The following is a 19,093-nucleotide window of genomic DNA, read 5'->3' on the forward strand; positions in this document are numbered from 1 at the left end:
CTGGTCCCCCATGAGCTTTGACATGTGCCCAGGTTCTGTACACAAAGCCTGGTGCACATGTCACCTGTACCTTGGTGTGCTCCATCCCCCAACTTGTGAACACACATCAGGGGCCTAGCGTGTGCTAATTGGGTATGCTCACTTTAAAAAATGTCAGCCACTTAGACTCTTCTAAACAGAAATCCACTTGTTTTCTGTGATATATTGTCTGTTATGCAAGCCAGATCCAACACTCAGTGGCGAAATAATCCTCTCTCCTGTCAGTCTGAACCACCATGTGTCCCAGGTCCTGTCAGTGTAAGGTGATCAGGAAGGGGGGCATCGCAGTGATCAGCTCAGATCCATGAAGTACACCGAAGGCCCTGAGCAAGAGGTGTCCAAGGTGGGACTTTTCAAAAGCACCCAAATGGTTTAGGAGCACAGATCCCATAGACTTTCAATGGAACGTGTGCGCCTAAATCACTAATGCACCTTTGAAAATCTCACCCTAAACTATTAGCAACCTGGGGAGTGGACATCTCCACAAAGCTCCAGAACTGGGGTCCCACTCATTGCAGTCTCAGTGTACCATCACCTTGTACTCTTCCTTGGAGAGAGAACATGAGTACATCCAGTAGTGAGGGCTGAATCCACATTGCTCTTGGCCATGTCTGCCATGAGGATATGTTAAATATATCAATTTATTTCATTACAGATCCATCCATATTTAGGTATTGCTCTAAACAAAAAAAATTCACTTAGCAAAGGCCATTGAGTTTCTGTCCTTTGCTCTGTTCTAGGTGAGGATATCCACATAAGTTTGTATGGAGCGGCCACAGACGTCAATGTCAGACTGGACAAGAACTCCTTGACGATTGAGAAGACATTCATTACTTTAGCAAACCAAAGATCAGTGCTTATACACAACCGAAGCGACATCATAGCACACTTCCAGTGGAAGGTCTTTATTACTCAAGAAGAGGAGGAACGACAGAAGCTAAGGTTAATTTGAAAGATAGATTGAGATAACTGGCTCTGTGGATGAGGGGAAAGCAGGGAACATGTTATTCCTTGACTTTAGCAAAGCTTTTGATACAGTCTCCCATAGTATTCTTGCTGGCAAATTAAAGAAGTATGGGCTGGATGAATGGACTATAAGGTGGATAGAAAGCTGGTTAGATTGTCGGGCTCAACGGGCAGTGATCAATGGCTCCATGTCTAGTTGGCAGCCAGTATCAAGTGGAGTGCCCCAAGGGTCGGCCAGTTTTGTTCAATATCTTCATTAATGATCTGGAGGATGGCGTGGACTGCACCCTCAGCAAGTTTGCAGATGACACTAAGCTGGGAGGAGTGGTAGATATGCGGCAGAGTGGGGATAGGATAAAGAGGGACCTAGACAAATTAGAGGATTGGGCCAAAAGAAATCTGATGAGGTTCAACAAGGACAAGTGCAGAGTACTGCACTTAGGACAGAAGAATCCCATGCACTGCTACAGACTAGGGACCGAGTGGCTAGGCAGCAGTTCTGTAGAAAAGGACCTACGGGTTACAGTGGACGAGAAGCAGGATATGAGTCAACAGTGTGCCCTTGTTGCCAAGAAGGTCAACGGCATTTTGGGCTGTATAAGTAGGGGCACTGCCAGCAGATCGAGGGATATGATCATTCCCCTCTATTCAACACTGGTGAGGCCTCATTTGGAGTACTGTGTCCAGTTTTGGGCCCCACACTACAAGAAGGATGTGGATAAATTGGAGAGAGTCCAGCGGAGAGCAACAAAAATGATTAGGGGGCTGGAGCACATGACTTATGAGGAGAGGCTGAGGGAATGGGATTGTTTAGTCTGCAGAAGAGAAGAATGAGGGGGGATTTGATAGCTGCTTTCAACTACCTGAAAGGGGGTTCCAAAGAGGATGGATCTAGACTGTTCTCAGTGATACCAGATGACAGAACAAGGAGTAATGGTCTCAAGTTGCAGTGGGGGAGATTTAGGTTGTATATTAGGAAAAACTTTTTCACTAGGAGGGTGATGAAGCACTGGAATGGGTTACCTAGGGAGGTGGTGGAATCTCCTTCCTTAGAGGTTATTAAGGTCAGGCTTGATAAAGCCCTGGCTGGGATGATTTACTTGGGGATTGGTCCTGCTTTGAGCAGGGGGTTGGACTAGATGACCTCCTGAGATCTCTTCCAACCCTGATAGTCTATGATTCTATGATTGTTTTCAATATGACACTCAGTCTTGACTAAAGCCCATGTTCAGTCTTTCCTGTTCTTGAATGGATTATGGCAAATTAAATTTCACTCTAACCATCCAAGGCTGGGAATGTGCCATTGGCCTCTAGGGCAGTGGTTCTCAGCATTTTCCATACCGGCCCCACCTCTCATACAGCTTTTCTGTTTATCACCCAATAAATGCCATGGATGGATTGTTTCCATATTGAAATGGCTGCACATTTCTATCATAAAGCGTTAGCAATGACAAAGCCAACATCTAACAAATGTATCTACCAATGAGGGATCTCTTTCCTAACCGTAGCCATTCTTCTTCCCTGGGCGCCTCTTGCCTTTCAGGCTGCTCGCACTCCATAAGAAGGCTAATTTAAGGGCTTGGCACTTTTTTGGAACACTCGTCTCCTGTCAGTGAGAATTTATAGCTGGAGAACACCCAGACTTAACATGTGGGGAAAAAGGTGGTTCAGCCTGCAGCAGTGACCTGGGGATGTTATTGCTGTTGCCATCCCCTGCTGAAGGCATCAGAGACTCATTCTTCAAAATGTCATTGCAAAGAAATGGACAAAGGGACGTTTCAAGGTCTTGACGAAGCCTGTATTTTGGCATCCCTAGAACTGGGCACTTTTGGGAGCTCTAAGTTTTCCACTTGCCAACAGCACTTGTTTGCACACATCAAATAGCTTAGGGCCACCTGCACCCCTCTGTTGAGGGGAAGGGAGGGGAGGGGAGAGGAGCAAAGGCTGGCTGGTGGCCACAGAAGGATACTTGGGAGTTGCGTGAGTTTTGTTTCTGTGGGCTCCATCTGGGGTTCCCTCCCACCCTCCCTGACAGAACAGCCGGAGAGCCTTTCCTGGTCTTTTGTGGGTATTTTGTATGATATCTAGGTCCTCAATCATTTCACAAACTTTAAAAGAAGGCCAAAGAGAGGTGGGAGTGGAGTGTGTGTGGGTTTCTCTCTCAGAACTCAGGAGTTAGGGATGTCCTCCCTGCACACATACTCAGCCCCTGAGATTTCCCTTCCCTTTGCAGGTATGAGGTCACGGCAGAAAGGTATAAGTGTGTATGAGAAGTGTGCTGGGAGAGTAACTAGTGTTCTGCTGCTCTCGTAGGCTTGCTCCCTGTGTTTGCATGGCATTCCATTCTAGTAGCAGGGAGAGTTGCTAGCACAGAACAACAGTGCAGCAAGAGACAGAGAAAAATTGCAAGGACATATGGCCAGCAAAAACATCCCTAGGTCACAGGGCCAGTATGAGGGGAAAGTCCTGCGTAGGTGAGCAGGGGACAAAGATCTCATCTGGGATAAAATAGAGGGGGAGGGGGACTTCACTATGGGACAGCTATTGTCATTTCAAGTGCACACTAATGGTTGCACTTAGCTTCAGAGGTGAATTTGGGAATTGCACTGAAAAGCCTAGGTGATTTGGGGATCTCGTCTGTAGCTTTTCATACTTGGATGGAAGTAAGTGTCAAAAAGCTACACTTCAGCCCATTGATGATCTGGGAAGTGCCTTAGACCGGAGCCAAGTTTTTAAAGGCTTCTGAGCAAATAAAGATCAACATAATTAGGTCAGCTATGCCTTGAAGGGCATAACTAGTTTTCCACTGTTCTCTGTGTTTAATTACACAGTATATGACTTCTGTGCAAACTCAGTGTTCCAAAGAAAAATCTAATGACCTTCTGTTTGTATTTCCCTCCTTGATTTCTTCTGCACCCCTTGATGTTCCTCCATCCCTGGCAGGCCCCTAAATGGCCCCCTCTAGGAATGGCAAGGTTTCCCTATAGCCAAACCCAACCAGGATTTTGTACTGGATTTTCTGATAACTTCCAGTTCAAGATTCCATTCTGGATTATTTGCTTTCTACTAGTGGTGAGCCCAGTGGGATGGCCTCCTAGCACACCCCTACAGTACAACACTCCCCTGTTTGCAGTGATTCTCCCACAGGGGCATTCACAGGAATTTAAATTTGACCCCTTTAGGGGGGGACACAGAAGCTTGCTCTCCCTCCCCCTGCCTCGGTCCCGGGACGAGCTCAATCTTCCCTCCCTCCACCCTGCCCCTCTCCTGGTCCTGGCAAGAACTCGATCTTCCCTGCCTCCGTGGCCCCAGAGCCAGAGAAGTTCTGTGCCCCAAGGATTACTGGGAGGCCCATGCCCCTGCTTGCCACCCCTGCACATGCTCCTGTTTCCCCATCTTGGAGGCTCCCAAAGACCTATACCTTACCAGCTGCTGGCAACCTGCCCTACAGACCCCTCACCAAGTGCCCTGAACTGCTGCCCAACCGCCAACTTAGTTCAGGCTCAAAAAACATGCTATATGGGATATTGTGCTGAGCTTCCCTGAGCACACACTGAGATCAGCCAGCTGTATGGAACCCAAATATCAGGAGTTAACAGATTTGGTTCCAAGGCTAGTTCAAGCCAATTGGGAGCTCTCGTGAAGCCATTTTATTCAGCTCATCTGTCTGCGAGGCTAAAGGTTGAGCATGCATCTTCCATACTCTGCCTGGTCCGAATTCTCTCCCGTGCCAGCTGCAGGTTCAGTGGAGCACCCAGAATGGAGAGAGGAGAGTTTCTGGAGTGGGGTTGCCAGGTGTCCAGTTTTCGACTGGAACGCCTGGTCGAAAAGGGACCCTGGTGGCTCTGGTCAGCACCGCCAACTGGGCTGGTAAAAGTCTTGTCGGCAGTGCTGGGGGGCTAAGGCAGGCTAGTCCCTACCTGTCCTGGCACTGTGCTGCCCCCTGGAAGCAGCCAGCAGGTCTGGCTCCTAGGCAGTGGGGCCATGGGGCTCTGCATGCTGCCCCTGCCCCGAGCACAGGCTCCGCACTCCCATTGGCCAAGAACCGTGGCCAATAGGAGCTAGGGGTGCGGTGCCTGCGGGCGAGAGCAGTGTGCAGATCCTCCTGGCCCCCCCGCCTAGGAGCTGGTCCTGCTGCTGGCCACGTCCGATTCACAGCACGGAGCCAGGACAGGAGAGGAACCTGCCTTAGCTCCCCTGCTGCGCTGCTAACAAAGCCACCCTAGGTAAGCCTGCCCCAACCCCGAGCCCCACCCCCCTGCCCCAGCCCTGAGCCCCCCTGACCTGGATCCCCCTCCTGCACCCCACACCCTTCATCCCTGGCCCCACCCCAGAGTCCTTACCCCCTCCTGCATCCCAACCCCCTGCCTCAACCCACAGCCCCCTCCTGCACTCCGAATCCCTCGGTCCCAACCCCCAGCTTGGAGCCCCCTCCTGCCCCCCAAATCCCTCATCCCCACCCCAGAGCCCACACTCCCGGCCCAGAACCCTCACCCCCTCCCACACCCCAACCCCTTGCCTCAACCTGCAGCCTCCTCCTACACTCCAAATCCCTCCAAACCCCTCATCCTCTGCCCCACCACAGAGCCTGCACCCCCAGTTAGAGCCCTCCCACACCTCAACCCCCTCCCCCAGCCCAGTGAAAGTGAGTGAGGGTGAAGGAGAGCGAGCCACCAAAGGAGGGGGAATGTAGTGGGGGGGCCTCGGGGAAGGGGTGGGGAATGGGGCAAGGCCTCGGGGAAGGGTGGGGCTAGAGTGTTCGGGTTTGTGCAATTAGAAAGTTGGCGACGCTATTGTGGAGGAAGCTGGGGGTTGGTGCATGGAGGTTTCCTATTGAACAGATGCAATAAAAAGCAGGGGGCACCCAAGGGCCCACATTATTGTCCCCACCAGGCTCTCCGAACACAGCAGCTTTTACTCCACACCGTCCTGACACTGCAGGATGAGCATAATCCTCACCCGAGCATCCAGACCTGAGAGGGCAGCATTGTCTAGACCAGCCCTGCTTGGCATCACAACATGATGTGTTTGTTGCCTGGCTGGAGGAGCCTGAAGGCACAAACCCATCACTGGGGGGGTGGCGGGGGAGGAGAGAGCTGACCACATGGCAGAGCTCTGACCGAGAGCATGAACAGAAAGAAAGAGTCAAGGCAAGTCGCCATGCCCAGGAAACCTGGCACCCAAGGACTGGCCACTTCTCCGTTCAGCCAGCTCTCTACTGCTACCTATGTCCTGGGACTGTCCTGGGAGGGAGTCTTGGGACTATCACACAGTGATATAGGCTGGGTTCAGGGGCCCTGAATTTTGTGTCAGGAAGCTATCCTGATACACGGTGGCATTGTAGATCAACTGTAGAGAGAATTTTCCTATTGAACTAAATGCAGAGCTAGTCCAAGGGATATTTTCAGCACTGGTGTTGGTGACAGGGTCTGCCTGAGGCTCTGTCTGTGTGAAGTTAGCACTAACCATGAGCGAACTGTCTTTCTAATTGTATTTGACTTTTGAAGTGCAATAATCACTGTCCTTCTGCTTTCATTTCCCTGCCCATTTTGTTACATATGGTGCCTTGCACTCTCCCCACAGAACTGTCACCCTGTGGCTGCTTCTAGCTAGGAAAGTGGGGCATGCAGCACCTCTTTGATTGGATACAGCAATATTTCAAGCAGGAAGAGACTTGCCCTGGAGAGCTGGAGTGTTAAGCTTTCCCCTGTCCAGCCCAGAGAGCTGTACTCCATGAAACAAATGTTTGCTGACCAGCTGTGAAAGCAGGGTCACCATCTATGGCAAAGGGGAGGGAGCCACCTCTTCTTTTTCCACCCTTCCCCGGCTTTAGCCGAAAATATATTTAATTTTTTCCCTATGTTCCTACAGCTAGGCAAGGCTAGTTAAACAACCAGGCATTTGTGAGCAAATACATATGGCAGGAAGGCAGGTCTAATAGTTTAAGAATACCAATAGCCTAGAATAGCAAATATGGCAGGCGACCAGCTTGGCTTAACAGAGAAAACTTCGGTGAGCTTAAACACAAAAAGGAAGCTGACAAGAAGTAGAAACTTGGACAGATGACTAGGGAGGAGTATAAAAATATTGCTCGAACATGCAGGGGTGTAACCACGAAGGCCAAAGCACAATTGGAGTTGCAGGTAGCAAGGGATGTGAAGGGTAACAAGAAGGGTTTGTACAGGTATGTTATGAACAAGAAGGTGGTCAGGGAAAGTGTGGGACCCTTACTGAATGGGGAAGGCAACCCAGTGACAGATGATGTGGAAAAATCTGAAGCACTCAATGCTTTTTTTGCCTCAGTCTTCACAGACAAAGTCAGTTCCCAGATTTCTGCACTGGGCAGCACAGTATAGGGAGGAGGTGAGCAGCCCTCAGTGGTGAAAGAACAGGTTAAGGACTATTTAGAAAAGCTGGACATGCACAATTCCGTTGAGCTGGATCTAATGCATATGATGGTGCTGAGGGAGTTGGCTGATGTGATTGCAGAGCCATTGGCCATTATCTTTGAAAACTCATGGCAATTGGGGGAGGTCTCGGATGATTGGAAAAAGGCTACTGTAGTGCCCATCTTTAAAAAAGGGAAGAAGGAGAATCCGGGGAACTACAGGCCAGTCAGCCTCACCTCAGTCCCTGGAAAAATCGTGGAGCAGGTCCTCAAGGAATCAATTCTGAAGCACTTAGAGGAGAGGAAGGCGATCAGGAACAATCAACATGGATTCACCAAGGGCAAGTCATGCCTGACCAACCTGATTGCCTTCTATGATGAGATCACTGGCTCTGTGGATATGGGGAAAGCAGTGGATGTGATATATCTTGACTTTAGCAAAGCTTTTGGTACTGTCTCCCACAGTATTCTTGCCAGCAAGTTAAAAAAGTATGGATTAGATGAATGGACTGTAAGGTGGGTAGAAAGCTGGCTAGATTGTCAGGCTCACTGGGTAGTGATCAACAGCTTAATGTCCAGTTGGCAGCCGGTATCAAGCAAAGTGTCCCAGGGGTCTGTCCTGGGGCTGGTTTTGTTCAACATCTTCATTAATGATCTGGATGATGGGATGGATTGCACCCTCAGCAAGTTTGCAGATTACACTAAACTGGTGGGAGAGGTAGATACACTGGAGGGTAGGGTTAGGGGCCAGAGTGACCTAGACAAATTGGAGAATTGGGCCAAAAGAAATCTGATGAGGTTCAACAAGGAAAAGTGCAGAGTTCTGCACTTAGGATGGAAGAATCCCATGCACTGCCACAGGCTGGGGACCGACTGGCTAAGTGGCAGTTCTGCAGAAAAGGACCTAGGGGTTACAGTGGATGAAAAGCTGGATAGAAGTCAGCAGTGTGCCTTTGTTTTCAAGAAAGCTAATGGCATACTGGGCTGCATTAGTAGGAGCATTGCCAGCAGATCGAGGGAAGTGATTATTCCCCTCTATTTGACACTGGTGAGGCCATACCTGGAGTATTGCATGCAGTTTTCTGTCCCCCACTACAGAAAGAATGTGGACAAGTTGGAGAGAATTAAGCGGAAGGCAAAGAAAATGATTAGGGGGCTGGGGCACATGACTTACAAGGAGAGGCTGAGGGAACTGGGATTGTTTAGTCTGCAGAAGAGAAGAGTGAGGGGGGATTTGATAGCTGCTTTCAACTACCTGAAGGGGGATTCCAAAGAGGAGGGAGCTCGGCTGTTCTCAGTGGTGGATATTAGGAAAAACTATTTTCTTAGGAGGGTGGTGAAGCACTGGAATGGGTTACCTAGGGAGGTGGTGGAATCTCCTTCCTTAGAGGTTTTTAAGGCTGGGATGTTTTAGTTGAGGTTGGTCCTGCTTTGAGCAGAGTGTTGAACTCGGTGACCTTCTGAGGTCTCTTCCAACTCTGATATTCTATGATTTTATGATTCTAAGTATAGAACAGGGGAGCTGGATTCCTAGGTGCTACTCCTAACTCCACAGACTAATTATGGAATCTTGGGCAAGTCGCTTAAGCACTCTACCTCGGTTTTTTAATCTGTATAATGGAGAGACCTACCTCACAGGCTTAATTCCTTACTGTTCACAAAATGCTTGGAGCTCCTGGGGTGGAAGGTGCTATAGACATGGGTAGTATTATTTCATTGGGCAAGCCAAATATTGTCTGTTTATCCTGAGAAAATCAGGAGCCGAAACAGGGATAGAAAAATCAATGGGACTTGTGCCTCTAACTTGCTTTTGAAAATCTACCCAGTCCTTATCCAAATATTATCCTTTCTGATGATCACTGCTGCTGTTGCTCCTGCCAGTGATAATGGCCTTTTTTGCTGTGCTGAGCTAATTTATCCTACCTGACTGCCACATGCAGCGCTTCCTGTAGCTGAGTGTACATGACATTCTGTTTGAAGGGGTAGGTGGACTCCACATGTTACCATCAGCTGGTAGAAGCTGTGGAGCAATAGGAATGTAGACACACAAGTCCCGTTGACTTTCCAACTGTTATTCAGGGGTCCTGACTTTCAAAAATCCTGTCAAATGGGGAGGTGCAGCGGGGTGGTCACCCGCTCCTGCCCTGAGGTCAGGGCCAGCTCCAGCGTTTTTGCTGCCCCAAGCGGCAGGAAAAAAAAAAGCTGCGATCAGCGCCACTTCGGCAGCAGCTCCACCGCGTCGCTTCATTCTTCGGCGGCAATTCAGTGGCAGGTCTTTCCCTCCGAGAGGGACCTGCTGCCAAATTGCCTCCGAAGAGACGTACGTTGGCCGACCCAAGCACCTGCTTGCTGCGCTGGTGCCTGGAGCTAGCCCTGCCTGAGGGGTATAAAGACAGCCCTGGGAGAGGGCTACTAGGCTGATTGGGGAAGTAGCTACAGCTGGGCCACGCCCCAATCAGGCCTCAGCTGGCCCTATATAAGAGGCTGGGAGCCAGGAGTTCATCAGTCTCTCTCTAGCTGTAGAGGGAGATGGACCTGAGCAGAATACCTGAGTGGAGCAGGGCTGGGGAAAGGCAGAGGAGCTGGGGAGCTCCAGCCTGGAAAGCCCCAGGCTGTGGCCTAGTAGAAGGCCAATGGGTACTGGGGGTTGCAGAGGGCAGCCCAGGGGTAGGCCAAGGCAGCAGGTCCAAACCCAACCTTGCCGGTGATGAGTAGGCTGAGACTGCAGTCTGCCCCAGGACGTGGGGCTAGACAATGACTGGCAGTAGCCGTATACTGAGGTGAGGTGGGGGTAGTGGGTGGGGGTTCCCCTGAGTGGGGAGACCTGGAGAAACAGTGGGGTTACTGCCAGGGGGCAGCACCCACTAAAAGGGTCACCTGGGGTCTGGGACGGACACGGGGAACACTGGCTGGCGGGGCGCTCTGGAGACTGGAAGCTAATTCCCTGAGATGACCAGCAGGAGGCACCAAAGAGTGAGTCCTGCCCAGTTACAGGAGGCTACTGGCAACTGAACTTGGAGAATAATTCCCCATCATGCCAGTGTGGAAACCAGTTGATTCAGTTACCTCCTCTGTAGTGCCGTGGGATGCTTCCTCATGCACCACACAGCAAGGGCCATCACCCATGTATTCAAGTGACAGCCTTTAGCAATACGTTGTTTATTAAATTATCTGCTTTGTTTGTTTCTCTCCCTTTGGTTTCAGGCCCTGTTACCAACTGCAGACCCAGGAAGAGGATGGGACCGATCCATTTCTGGAGGAATGCAATGCAGACCCTGTGTTCCGAAAGCGCCTTTCCATTCTTTCCCGCACCTTCCAGAACCACAAGGCAATGATGCAAGGAGACTCCATGTTCGTCTCTGATAATATCTTCACTATTGAGCCAGTGGTAAGTGATAGCAGACTGAGAACACTCCCCAGAATGGATCAGACCATAAACAAATAAAGACACCGATTAGTTGATGTACTGAGGATGTCAGCTTTGCAGGTTTTGCAGCTAGATTTGAAGGGCAAATTGTAACGTCATTTCTGAACTGGGGGCTTCCAGTGGATAAGTGCTCTCATCCACACTGTTGCATTAGATCTACAAGCTGGTTTCTAGCAGGCAGTGTGGTCCAGTGGTTAGGGAGTCTGTTGAATTGGGTTCAATTCTCAGCTCCATGACTGAGTTGGATAAGTTACTTTAGTGCTCTTTGCCTAAATTTCCCCATCTGTAAAATGAGGATAATGATACTGACCTTCTTGTAAAGAAAAGCTTATACTTAGGAGCTAAGTATTATTATTAGGACACTTAGCTCTACATTTATTTAGCTTTCTTTCCATAGCAGGTGTTATTGGAAATGTGGCTATTTATTCTCTGCACCTACATAACATACACTTGCAATTTTCATGGTTCAGAGAGGTGCTGATTTGGGCACATCTGGCGTATGTGGTGTTTCAAGATTAATAAATCATACGTTGGCCAATGCAGGTCACACATTGGTCCTGTATCCCTAAAAGGCCTCTTGGTTTAGAGTCAAATTCAGGCCAGACAGAAGCATGGAGGGTTAACTCAATGCAATTCCGTCCAGACAACTTTGACTCACCCCATGTCTGAATTTGCCCTAAGGTGTCATTCATGAACCCTCCCATAAAATGGCACGTTGGACTAGGCTTTTGATTGTAAAGATCTGTACTTTTCGAAACAATCCTTGCTGTTTTGTTTATATCTAGTGTAGCTATGTGAAAAACAGGCACTTCAGTTAATTGGAGCCCTAATTCTCTGAATGTTTTCACTGTCTGATGCCAGCAATATGTGTGTGTTCTTTTTGCTGAGCAATGACACAGCATTCTCTTTTGAGTAAACCCTGGAATAAATCCAACAGCTCCTTTCTAATAAAATATAGGAAACTAAATGAGTCAAATTCTATTCTCAGTTACTCCATTGTTTGTCTGGAATAATGCCATTTATGACCACAGAGCAGTGGTCCCCAACCTTTTTACACCCAAGATCACTTTTTGAATTAAGGGCAACCCAGGATCTACCCTGCCCCTTCCCTGAGGCCCTGCCCCACTCACTCCATTCCCCCCCCCCGGTCATTCACTCTCCCCCACCCTCACTCACTTTCACCAGGCTGGGGGAGGGGTTTGGGAGGGGGCGTGGGCTCTGGGCTGGGGCCGAGGGGGTTTGCAGTGGGGGGGGGAGGACTCTGGGCTGAGCCGGGTGCAGGAGGAGGTGAGGGAGGGAGACAGTTTGGGTACAGGAGGGGGCTCCAGGCTGAGGCAGTGGGTTGGAGTGCAGGAGGGGGCACGGGGTGCTGGCTCTGGGAGGGGGCTCAGGGCTGAGGTGCAGCCTCCTGCCGGGCAGCAGTTACCTCCGGCAGCTCCCAGTCGGTGGCACGGCGTGGCTGCTGCTAAGGTAGGCTCCCTGCCTATCCTGGCCCCACGCCGCTCCCAGAAGAGGTCAACGTGCCCCTGTGGCCCCTGGGGGGGAAGGGATAGGCAGCACATGGCCCCGTGCGCTTCCCCTCTCTGCAAGCACCACCCCCACAGTTCTCACTGGCCAATGGGAGCCGCGGGGGCAGTGCTTGTAGGCAGGAGCAGTGCACCAAGGGAGACCCCTGCCCCCCCGCCCCTGGGGCTGCGGGGCAGCACTGGCCACTTCTGGGAGCAGTGTGGGGCTGGGGCAGGCAGGGAGCCTGTCTTAGTGGCAGCCCCATTGTGCCACTGGAGATCGCGATCAACTGGGAGATCCTCTAGGATCGACCGGTCACTGCCATAGAGCCACTCCAGAGTGACACTGCTGTCATTGAGAGCAGATGCTGTGCAGTCATTGTATCAGTGGCGTATGCGTGGGGCAGTTTAGCTTTACCAAGGTCACACAGCAGGCCAGTGGCAGAGTCTAGAAGAGGATGGCTCTAACCACTAAAGGGAAATATCCAAAGAACCTGAGTCCCATTTTCAAAAGCCATCTAGCCCCAGATCCTCAAAGGTGTGTAGGCTCCTGACTTTCAGGGATTTCAGTGGAAGTTAGGAACCTAAATATCCTGGTGCATCTGGGACTTAATTCTCATTGGAAGTCAGTGAGACTTGGCTTCCAGGTGCTTAAGTCACTTTTGAAAATGGCACTTATGTGCTTTTGACAATGTTACCCTTGGTCACTGTGCAGGAATGTTTAGGGCAGCATGTAGCGTACAGACCATGCACTGTATAAATAGCAGTGTAGGCAGTGAGGCGTGGTTTGGATGAGTAGAGAAGAATAGTGCTCTGCATTCCCGAACCCTCAGGATATAGACCCTTCCTGGGCTGCCCAAGCGGGGTCTCCCATGTCTGCTGCTATTGTTAGCAGTGTAATGGCTCAGTGCCTCCCCACTGCTGGAGCTTTCCCCTGCTGAAGTGAAAGCCTCTGGCCTGGGAAGGCTCTGGCAGCTCTCACTCCTGCCTTTCCCTGCAGCGCGTGGCTGCACATGTAGTGCCTGTGCTCTACACATCGCCATTAGGTGTAGACAGAGCTTAACTGTAACATCCTACTCACTAAGTCACATGTCCATTGATTAGACTAGAGCTACCTGATTTGCAGCCGCTCTATTGTACAAACAGGTACTGCCATTTTTAATTCCCTTCTGACTCTGTACCTTCCCGTTTCCTCTCGTTCGTTCTTGTTACCTTTTCAAAAGATCACAATTTCGCTCATCTAGTCCCAACTCTCTTGCACTCTCATCCTCTGTCTCTTTGTTTTTCTGACTCTTTGTCATTAAAATCTCTCCTCATTGGTTCTAGTGCTATTGGGTTAGGCTTTGCACTAGGAAAGCATCCAGATCTTGACTAAATGTAGCCTCTTCCTAAAGGGAGATATGGCTTTGGTTGTAGAAGCATCTGCTGAAGCTGTGTGTGTCTCATTGGATCAAGTCAGCACCTCTGCCCTTATTTGCAGGTGGTGTTGTGTTTAGAGAAATGACCATAGAAATGTTGATTGATACAGAGTTAACTTGACTGACAATAAAAAGGAAAAAAGATCAATAATGTCTTAATTATCATGTGAATAAAACATTTTGAGCAGCCTTCCAACCCTGTGGAAAACAAAATGTTATGCAACTCTGACTTTCCAACTGCATCTCGCATTTGGTTTAATTTATTTTTTCAAATAGACATGATATGTCAGCAGCAATAGCTGCAATAGAAGCCCAGGTGGCTACCAAAGACACTGATCTCACTGTTTGCTGCATCCTGTGCCATTAGCTGTGAGTCACATTGGGAGCACGAGGGAGCTGACTCCTTGGAAATGGAAACCAAGGAGGACAGGGATTTGCTACCATCGCACTGTCCTTGACAAGTCACCATTGTCTTGTCATTGCCTTCCTGATTAATGCTGATTCTCTGGAAATCTTCCTTTCCAGGTTGTGATAGTGCTGCCATTTTTGCAGTAGGCAAGGAGAGGCAAGTGTGTATAGGAATTGTTAGTATTCCAGAGGCTCTCCAAATCAGCTGGAGACCTGAGTGGTTTGTTTAGTGGCACTCATTAGAACAAGAGGCCTTTTCTGATCAAGTCTTTGCCAGGAGGAGTCACCACTATTGCCAGTGATAGCATCCGTCCAACAACCCCATTGTGTTTTCAATGAGGCTTCACTTACTTGTGGGGCAAAACACAGGACAAATGTTGGCTTTTGCACTCCTTTTTATATGATGGGTCTGAAGGGATGTGTTTGCAGTCAGTTGCTCCTCCTTGAGCTCCATTCCCAGCTCTATTGCTGATTTTCTGTATGGCTTTGGGCAGATGACTTCACCTCTTTGCATCCGTTTCACCCTTCTATAAAATGGTATTAGCCATGCTCTACCTCCCTCCCATGTGGGCTGTGTGAAGATAAATCAGTGAGGACCAACTTTACACAATGGCCTTTCATTATAGATGCTTCGGTTTTGGGGTGCTTAACTTCAGATAGCCTAGGTTCTGATTTTCAGAGCTGATGGGAGCCACCGGCTTTTTTGAGAGTTCTGGGTGCTCGGCATCTCTGAAAATCAGGCCCTAGATGTTCAAGGGTAGGCACTCAAATGTAGCGCCACTTTGTAGATGTTACAGGCCACATATCCAAGAGTGCTTTGGACTTGTAGAGTGCTATATGTGCTAAACATTGCTTAGAATGCCTGTATTGCACTGCTTTACACCATATGTAACAAAGCAAGGTAACAACGCTTGTGTAACACTGACAGACCTTGGTCGTCGGCGGGCAGGATCGAACGTGAGACCTCTGGAGCTAAAAACATGAGTCTCTGTGGCATGAGCTAAAAGCCACATAGTTATTAGCTAAGGCTGTAGAGCAGCCTCATTAACGCTCTCTAAGTGGTCTCAGTGGCTCTAGAGGGGACAGAACACCACATCCAGAAGGTGTGTGGGTTGCACTTGTACCTGCACTTAGGACGGAAGAATCCCATGCACTGCTACAGATCCAAAGAGGATGGATCTAGACTGTTCTCAGTGGTAGAAGATGACAGAACAAGGAGTAATGGTCTCAAGTTGCAGAGGGGGAGGTTTAGGTTATATTAATTCTATGATCTCCTTTTGTGCTGTATCATGATACAACTGCCACATGGTATACAACACAAAGGGGTGTTGTATCTTGTCTCTGACTGCCATTGAGCCATATACACTAAACTATCAAGCTTGCAGTTTTGTATCTGTTATTTCTTTAGAAGCAGGTGTCCCCTGTAGCTTTCCACATGTCAATTCAAGAGGACTTGGCTGCCCAAGCTAACCTATCCTCATCTAAAAACGTTTAGAAGCACACATACCTGTAACAGCTAGTCTCAAAGGGTATGTAGTGAAGCATAGTCTTTTAACCAGCAGCTCCTGTTCTCCTATGGCTTTACAGAAATGTACAGAGACTCTTGTACAGCTTATTTTAATTTCCCAGAAGAAATAACTCTCAGTATTTCTCTAGTTTACAGCCTGGCATATGCTAACACTGAAAGAAAAAATGGTGAAAATTACTGAGAATTTTTTCCTTTTGAAAAAGTGTTTGGGTGTGCACGTGTGGCTCAGGGAGATTATCCATCCAGCTAGCATTGGAGCCACGCTGACTGTCTGATTGACAAGCCCACTGACAATTGCAATGGAGGGGGCTTTTTTTTGTCCCCCCTCCCCCAAATTCTGCTGAAATTTTCACTGCAAACACACAGAATTCTACAGGTCACTGATTTTATAGCAGAAGCTTTGAGCTATCAGGCCTCGTAGTTAGTATGGGCAGGTTTGCTTTTGACTGAAGGTGTGTGTGAAACATTCCAGCAATAATGCTACATTAAAACGATCCCTAGGAGCGCTGTCTAGTCTATTTGAGGGTAGGGTTCCTCTGGGCTCTTAGAAAAATTGGATCTGATTGTGCCTTAGGTTCTCCCAGCACCTCCTCTGTCAGTAATTTGAAGTGTCACTGTGTGGCTTTCTGAAGCATACCAAATAAACACACTTAAAGGAGGCATATGTGTACCCCAAACCTTCTGGGTGTGGTGTTCTGTCCCAACTAGTGGTACTGAGACCACTTGACACGGTTTCACGTGGGGAATTATTAGTTAAATTAGAAAAGATGGGGATCAATATGAAAATAGAAAGGTGGATAAGGAACTGGTTAAAGGGGAGACTACAACGGGTCGTACTGAAAGGTGAACTGTCAGGCTGGAAGGAGGTTACTAGTGGAGTTCCTCAGGGATCAGTTTTGGGGCCAATTTTATTTAACCTTTTTATTACTGACCTTGGCACAAAAAGTGGGAATGTGCTAATAAAGTTTGCGGATGACACAAAGCTGGGAGGTATTGCTAACACAGAGAAGGACCGGGATATCATACAGGAAGATCTGGATGATCTTGTAAACTGGAGTAATAGTAATAGGATGAAATTTAATAGTGAAAAGTGCAAGGTCATGCATTTAGGGATTAATAACAAGAATTTTAGTTATAAATTGGGGACACATCAGTTGGAAGTAACAGAGGAGGAGAAGGACCTCAGAGTATTGGTTGATCACAGGATGACTATGAGCCGTCAATGTGATATGGCCGTAAAAAAAGCCAATGCGGTTTTAGGATGCATCAGGCGAGGTATTTCCAGCAAAGATAAGGAGGTGTTAGTACCGTTATATAAAGCACTGGTGAGACCTCATCTGGAATACTGTGTGCAGTTCTGGTCTCCCATGTTTAAGAAGGATGAATTCAAACTGGAACAGGTACAGAGAAGGGCTACTAGGATGATCCGAGGAATGGAAAACCTGTCTTATGAAAGGAGACTGAAAGAGCTTGGCTTGTTTAGCCTAACCAAAAGAAGGTTGAGGGGGGATATGATTGCTCTTTATAAATATATCAGAGGGATAAATATTAGGGAGGGAGAATTATTTAAGCTTAGTACCAATGTGGACACAAGAACAAATGGATATAAACTGGACACTAGGAAGTTTAGACTTGAAATTAGACGAAGGTTTCTAACCATTAGAGGAATGAAGTTCTGGAACAGCCTTCCAAGGGGAGTAGTGGGGGCAAAAGACATATCTGGCTTTAAGACTAAGCTTGATAAATTTATGGAGGGAATGGTATGATGGGATAGCCTAATTTTGGCAATTAATTTGGCAATTGATCTTTGATTATCAGCAGCTAAGTGGTCTGTGATGGGATGTTAGCTGGGGTGGGATCTGAGTTACTACAGAGAATTCTTTCCTGGGTGCTGGCTGGTGAGTCTTGCCCACATGCTCAGGGTTTAACAGATGGCCATATTTGGGGTTGGGAAGGAATTTTCCTCCAGGGCAGATTGGCAGAGGCCCTGGAGGTTTTTCGCCTTCCTCTGCAGCATGGGCACGGGTCACTTTCTGGAGGATTCTCTGCAGCTTGAGGTCTTCAAACCGCAATTTGGGGACTTCGATAACTCAGACATAGGCTAGGTGTTCGTTATAGAAGTGGATGGGTGGTATTCTGTGGCCTGCATTGTGCAGGAGGTCAGACTAGATGATCATAATGGTCCCTTCTGACCTTAAAGTCTATGAGTCTATGAGTTAATGCGTCTGCTCTACAGTCAGTTGGCTTTTAGCTTATGCTGTAGAGGCTCATGCACTAAACCCCAGAAGTCTCAGGTTCAATCCCAGCTGCTGACAACCAGGGTCTGTCAGTGTTACAAGTGGGGCTTGTCCACGATTTCAACTGGGAAGTCTTTGAAGCTCGGGATGCACTTCAATAACAACTGGGGTCTGTCGGCATTACATGTGCATGATGCGCCTACATTTTATATAGTTTTTTATGAATGCATTTATATTTAAAATGATAAAAAGGAGCCTATCCAAGGATGTAGGCACCCTAACACATTGATTACATGACAGTGAGATCCTAGTAGCACTGAAATAATCAGTCTGTCAGGATTCCAGACAGGCTGCTACAGACATTCATTTCCACCCCTTTGCCATTCTGGGAAGCCCTCCCTCAACCCTCTCCCCAAACCCTCTCAAACAGGTAGCAGCATTCCCAGAAGGTCACCAAATGCAGGCTATTTTGGACCAAGGGGGGGGGGCAAGTGCTGGATACCAGAGCCCACACAGAGAATGCCCTGCCAACCGCCCTCTCTAGTGAGGGGGATCCAGCTCCACTGCCCTTGATGACTGCATACGGCAGTATGATCTAGATGAGAGTGTGGTCCTCCAGGCAGGCTGGTTGCAAGCCATTTAGAGTATGTTCACACTCCAGCTGGGAGCTGGATAGACAGACACATGCAAGCTCTGCTTAAGGTAGTATGCTAAAAATAGCAGTGTGGAGGTTGTGGCTTGGGCTAGCCACCCGAGCTCAGACCCAGAAGGTTGGGCAGGCGGCTCATGATGCCATTTATGCTGCAATGTTCCTGCTGCTGTTTTTAGTGTGCTAGCGCAAGTGGAGCTGGAATGAGTTTGTCCATGTGGGCTGTGAGGCATGGGCCCAGCTGCAGTGTAGACATGCCCTCGAGGCTTTATAGGTTATAACCAGCACCTTAAACTCCACCTGGAGACTAACAGGCAGCCAGAGCAGATAATGCTTTGCCAGCCAAGCATGTTTATGCATTTCTACAGCAGCGTCAGTCTCCAAATAGCTTTCTGGTGCAGCCCCAGGTACAGCACATTCCAATGGTCTAATCCTGAAATAACAAAAGCATGGATAACAGTGGCAAGGCCTGCATCCAAAAGGAAATGTAATAACTTCCTAGCCAGACACATGGCGGGTGCATCTCCT

General features: G+C 48.6%; 1 protein-coding gene across 6 annotated transcripts in view; it reads left to right on the plus strand.

Annotated features, from left to right (window-relative positions):
• HYDIN (HYDIN axonemal central pair apparatus protein) overlaps nucleotides 1-19,093 on the plus strand; it is a 399,941-nt gene that overhangs the window by 86,505 nt on the left and 294,343 nt on the right. For all 6 annotated transcript variants that reach the window (XM_044987150.1, XM_044987153.1, XM_044987154.1 and 3 more), the window contains exons 8-9: nucleotides 780-981; nucleotides 10,598-10,781. In XM_044987150.1, the coding sequence (XP_044843085.1) occupies nucleotides 780-981; nucleotides 10,598-10,781 (386 nt within the window). The remainder of the gene's footprint in view (nucleotides 1-779; nucleotides 982-10,597; nucleotides 10,782-19,093) is intronic.

Source organism: Mauremys mutica, chromosome 14, assembly GCF_020497125.1.
Source record: "Mauremys mutica isolate MM-2020 ecotype Southern chromosome 14, ASM2049712v1, whole genome shotgun sequence".
NCBI classification, from domain to species: domain Eukaryota; kingdom Metazoa; phylum Chordata; order Testudines; family Geoemydidae; genus Mauremys; species Mauremys mutica.